This window comes from Blennius ocellaris (assembly GCF_963422515.1).
Source record: "Blennius ocellaris genome assembly, chromosome: 7".
Classification (NCBI taxonomy): Eukaryota; Metazoa; Chordata; class Actinopteri; order Blenniiformes; family Blenniidae; genus Blennius; species Blennius ocellaris.
Genome location: NC_137656.1, coordinates 17139084 through 17144272, shown reverse-complemented (window position 1 = coordinate 17144272; position 5189 = coordinate 17139084). Strand labels below are relative to the sequence as shown.

Below are 5189 nucleotides of genomic sequence, written 5' to 3'. Positions count from 1 at the left end.
TCTCTTTTCTCGTGTGCACTTTCTTTCAGTGGATTTGTGATAAGTACATTGTGACAGTGGATTGAACCCCCTTTCTCTGTTCGCTACCAAGCTGGACAGCAGCATGACATAGCACTTCTTCTCTGCTGCATATCAAAACAACACACTCACCCAGAGTTGTGTGAAGGAGGCAGCATTTCTACGGGGTATTTTAACCTTTACTTATTGCAGAGCAGGGCCGGAGATGTAACAGAATGGAATGTTTTGCATGGAGCTGTTAATCTTTATAGCTATTGATTGTGCCGACAGGTCAACATTTACACTTTCGTGCTGATCATCCTCAGAGTCCTTGCATACAGCATTTATCGGACATTGAAGTGGATTTTGCCAAATAATACCTGCTGAGGCAGCTGCATCATCAAGTATGTACACACAGGAAGGCTTCTAACGCCGTTGCATATTCTCAGAGAACACCCCCCTCGTGTTTGCTGGTTATGTTGTTTAGAGGCCCTCAGTAGCGCTTGTCTGTTCCCAACATGCTCTGCTTCCCACATGTTTGGATATCTTAACACCTATGCAAGTAAACACACCGTTGGATATGCATTTTATATTTGCTAGACTTGTTTGTGCAGTGCACCGCGTTGTGTATTGATAGAGGGGGTGATTGTCTATAAAAGGAACAGCCAAAGCCAGTTGTTTAAAATCCTGGTTGGACGGTTTCAAATCCCCCCTCGCACTGAGAGAGGAGAAGTGAGGCAGGGTTGAGTGTGTGTGTGTGTGCGGGTGTGTGTGTGTGTATGTACTATATATTTACTATACTGTCATCATTGTGGGGATTTTAAACCAGCAGACAAATAAATGCGGACTGAACCCATATGAAAAATTTCTTACCATGTTATTATTGATGTTATTGCAAATTGTAGTTTAGGATAATTGATAAATGATACGTTAGTTTGCGCTCTTTCGATGAAAAACACTTTATGTGGATGTATGGTTGATATTGCTGATTGGACCTAAATCTGTTTACACCCTCATTTTATGGAAACTTGCAGTTCCCACACAAGTACTCTATACTTATTTTCTCACACTTTTTTTCCAGCACCTGACATGTGATGATAGACTGACAAGCAAGATATTACCCTGCCTGTTAGCTGTGGTCAACTCCAGTGCTCTGAAATGAATAAAAAGGAGAAGAAGATGGATGGATGGATTAACTATAGTCAGAGTTTGGTTAAAGTTAGTATTAGGTGAGCTGATTAATTTCTTGAGGTTATTCCACATCTGTTGTTAAATGTGTGGAGTAAATCTACAGGAAATTAATGTAAGGCATAGACATACAGTATAACCGTGTGTGTGTGTGTGTGTGTGTGTGTGTGTGTGTGTGTGTGTGTGTGTGTGTGTGTGCGTGCGTGCGTGCGAGAGAGACAGAGAAGAGACAGTGATAGACAGACCAGGTGAAGCAGAGAGAGAGAGAGAGAGAGAGAGAGAGAGAGAGAGAGAGAGAGAGAGAGAGAGAGAGAGAGAGAGAGAGAGAGGGTTGGGTCACTGACCAGGGGGCGTGGCCACGCATCTGTCACTCACTGGCGGTTGCCATGGTAAGCGGGCGGTCCCGAACAGCGGGGCATCCAATAGGAGGCGACGCTGCTTGTGTCGCCATGGTGACGGGGCTGTGCCCAGGGAGGTTGTGATGGGTTGACAGGTGCGTGACAATCGGAGCTCTCTGCAAGCATGTACGCCAAAGGCAAGAGCAGCAACGTGCCGTCCGACAGCCAAGCCAGAGAAAAGTAAGTTTTATTTATGGGGGAGGAAATCGCGGCTGTGATGGAAGTTGCTGAGCGGCCGGGGGCAGTCACACACTGAGCTGCGGCGGAGGGAGGGCAGCACGGCGGCTCGCTCCGCGGCACGGGGCGCTCTGCTCAGCGCGCGGCGAGCTTTGGAAAGTTAAAACCTTCATTTATTTCAAGAAGCGATTCTGTCTTCAATATCTGGAGGAGTTTGAGTCTCGGTTTTCTTTTTTCTTCACTGGTTAATTCTTCGGCTTCAGATTAGATCCAATGCATTTTTATTCCGAGTAAAATATCATCTTTAATTTTCTGCTTTATTTGTCTCTTTTACGTTTTGTTTTTCTTTTTGCACGCCTGTCATTTCTCAGAATAATTTATATATTTTTGGGGGTTTGTTTTGGGTTTTTTTTCTCTCGTGCTTCATAACAATTTACGACATAGCCTAACTACATAACAATTTAGCAGTTTAGCGTCAACCCGCAGGAGGACAGTGGATGCGCGCACGAGCTGCGGTGTGTTGTGAAAGTGGAGAGGTGTTGTGTTGTGTTGTGTTGTGTTGGGCTTCAGGAGTCCAGTCACCGCTACAGTATTGAGAGATCTCTGACAGCAGACAGTCATCGTCTGCACGCGCTCCACCGGGCGACACGGAGACTCAGGCTGCAGACAGACGCGCCTTTAAAAAAAAAAAAAAAAAAACGCGAATATTTTCATATCTGCAAGGAAATTAATATTGTGTTTTTTTGTTTTTTTTTGTTTGTTTTTTAACCGGAGATACGAGTTGAGCTGGGGTTGCTGCACACTGACTGGCTGCTCAGACTGAGTTTGACCCCAGCATGAGAGTAATTCGCTTTTTTTTTTTAAGGGAAAGGCGCTTTGCATGTTAAATCAAGTCAGTTTTGCAGGTGGATACGTTAATGACTATTTAATATATATATCGTTTAAAGAATAATACACTGATGTTGTCACAATAACAAATGGTAGTACCTTCCTTGCTGCATTTTGGCACATTACCTGTTTTTCAACTATGTTCTCCCAATTCTCTGAGGCATGGCACTGACATTGCACGTTGCAAACAGGGGCGGATCTAGATAATATTAACAGTTGAGGGGCACAGGGGGCACCAAGAGGTAAACTTTGGTCCGGGAACACGCTGGTAGTGGTGTCTCTCTTTAATATTTCAACCACTAAGTGGAAATAAACTTTTTAATCTTTCAATTAATATGCCAATTTCTTCAGGTACCTCTATTCTCAATTTTTCGCTGTCAATACGCGTCTGTGGTTCGATATGTCTTCTTGGTTATGCTGTTTTGTTTAAATAAGGTCTTCAACACAATCTGGAGATCTGGAGGATGTTTTTCGGTGGAAATAAGAACAACACTGGATTTGCATGCACAATTTGTGATTTTTTATAATTGTTATATATTTTTTTTTTTACAGTCAAAATCATCAATGACATAATGGATTTAGTCACACAGCTGTTTATATTACTTTCCAGTATGAATTTTATTTAATTTTCACAATAAAATGACAGCTGCAAATTTACATAATGGTTGACATCACTTTGGAAAAATGATAATTGGGGACACATTGAGCGACCAGTCACAGGGATCTGCAAACAGAAAGAAGCATGTATTTATTGATTGGTTAATTTATCATTTATATCATCACAATGAAGACATTAGAAATATTTTCAGCTCTTTATTTCCACAAATCTCTGCAGCAGATGAGAGAGAGAGAGAGAGAGAGAGAGAGAGAGAGCAAAAGAAAAAGACTGCAGAAATGTAAAAAAAAAAAAAAAAAGAATAGTGCTTTTCAGATCTTTCCACCTGTGAGCGTAGTTCAAGGTTATTTGTTTCAGAAAGATGTTCATAAAAGAAAAAAAAACACATTAATCACCTAATTTCTGCTCCTGGCTGTTTGTGTCTGTAGAACCCAGTTCACTTGCGTTTGTCATCATTGTGATTGAGAGTTCATCTCCATCCCCTGAGCCCCATTCTTTATCCTGAATCAATATGTAAAGGACTGAGGAGTTGGGCTCTATATCGTCGCCCCATCGCATACACTGACAGAGGCAGAGATGGGCTGCCTCCTCCAGGGCTGAAACATATTCTGCTGTAACGTACCCCTGCAGCTTGCATCCTTTTTATTTTGTGTGCGCATGTGCTGCAGTTACACATGTTGTGCACATGTGTATTTATGTGATCTGCAGTGCTTTGTGAGGCATGATTGTGAATAGGTACAAGAGTCCCAAAAATGTAAAGACCTGAGTCTGTAATGAGGAATCAGTGATGCTATGTGACATTTTGTGTTGTAAAGCTTTAAAGCTCACAGTCTTTTTTATTGTAATTGCAATATGATTTGAGATCACTTACTCTGTACCCCACACCGTTTAATTCAGACTTGTATTTTTCTGCAGATCCATTTGTTATCTGAGTTTACTTTTGCTTGTCACGGAGATGTTCTATTGGTTGTTATTGCCAAGGCCATGGCAAAAGAAAGGGATGGCTGACATGAAAAACACAAGATGAAACGGCAGTGTAAGGCAAAAAAAAATAAAAAATCAAGCAAGCCAAACTTTCATTTGTCTCTTAACAAGCAGCCTTGTTTATCAGTGGTGTGTATCAGAGAAGCAGAGCGGGCCCAGTGCTGCCGAGTCTTCAGTTGTTTCTCATTTCTTCAGCGCAGCAGGGGATCAGAGAGTGGGAGAGACAGAGGGCAACAACGGATTGAGGAGAAGAGGGAGGAGGGGAGAGAGCAGGACTGAGGGAATTTGTTGGATCATTAGTTTACAGTGTTGTAGTATTGACCTCCGACTGGACCCCCGCAGACCCGGGACTCTTGCATGTCGCCCATGTGTATGTAAAGGAGCTCTAAATGTTACTGACCTGCTTGTAGCTTTGCTTGCTGGTTTTCAAATGTTTGACAGATGTCTGAGTTTTATGTTGTTGATTTTTGTGAAACGCCTTTTTCTTTTTTCTTTTTTTCCCCAATCCACAGCTGTACCACAGATCTTTGAGTGATGGTTTGGTACTTTGTATGCTTAGGAGTTGAAGTGCAACACAGTAGGTCTGCACATTATAGAGCATCGCTTCGTCAAGACACCAACACATGCAACGTCCAAAATGCAAAAAACTGACGGCACTGCGATAAATATTCCCAAACACTATGCACTCATGCCCTACAAATTCAAAATTACAGCATTTTCAATGCGATCAAGTGTGATTAATTGCAATCAATACACATGAATTGTGTGATTTACAAATTAAAAAAATTACACTGATTGTCAGACCTTACGTCTTATGGCCGCAGAGACGAGTTCAGAAGGAAACAATATCAAAAACAACAAATTAAACTGGTAACAGAAAAAAAAAAAAAACCAAAAAACAGTCCAGTCACAGCTGATGTAAATGTGAGAAAAGATAAATA

The 5189-nt window shown here is 41.8% G+C and overlaps 1 protein-coding gene across 2 annotated transcripts in view; it reads left to right on the top strand.

The window, feature by feature from the left end:
* The first annotated feature begins 1644 nt into the window (after nucleotides 1-1644).
* The window catches only part of LOC308132089 (single-stranded DNA-binding protein 2), a 55907-nt gene continuing 52362 nt past the window's right edge, over nucleotides 1645-5189 (top strand). For both annotated transcript variants that reach the window (XM_080499044.1, XM_080499043.1), the window contains exon 1: nucleotides 1645-1763. In XM_080499044.1, the coding sequence (XP_080355170.1) occupies nucleotides 1708-1763 (56 nt within the window). In that variant the 5' untranslated portion in view covers nucleotides 1645-1707. The remainder of the gene's footprint in view (nucleotides 1764-5189) is intronic.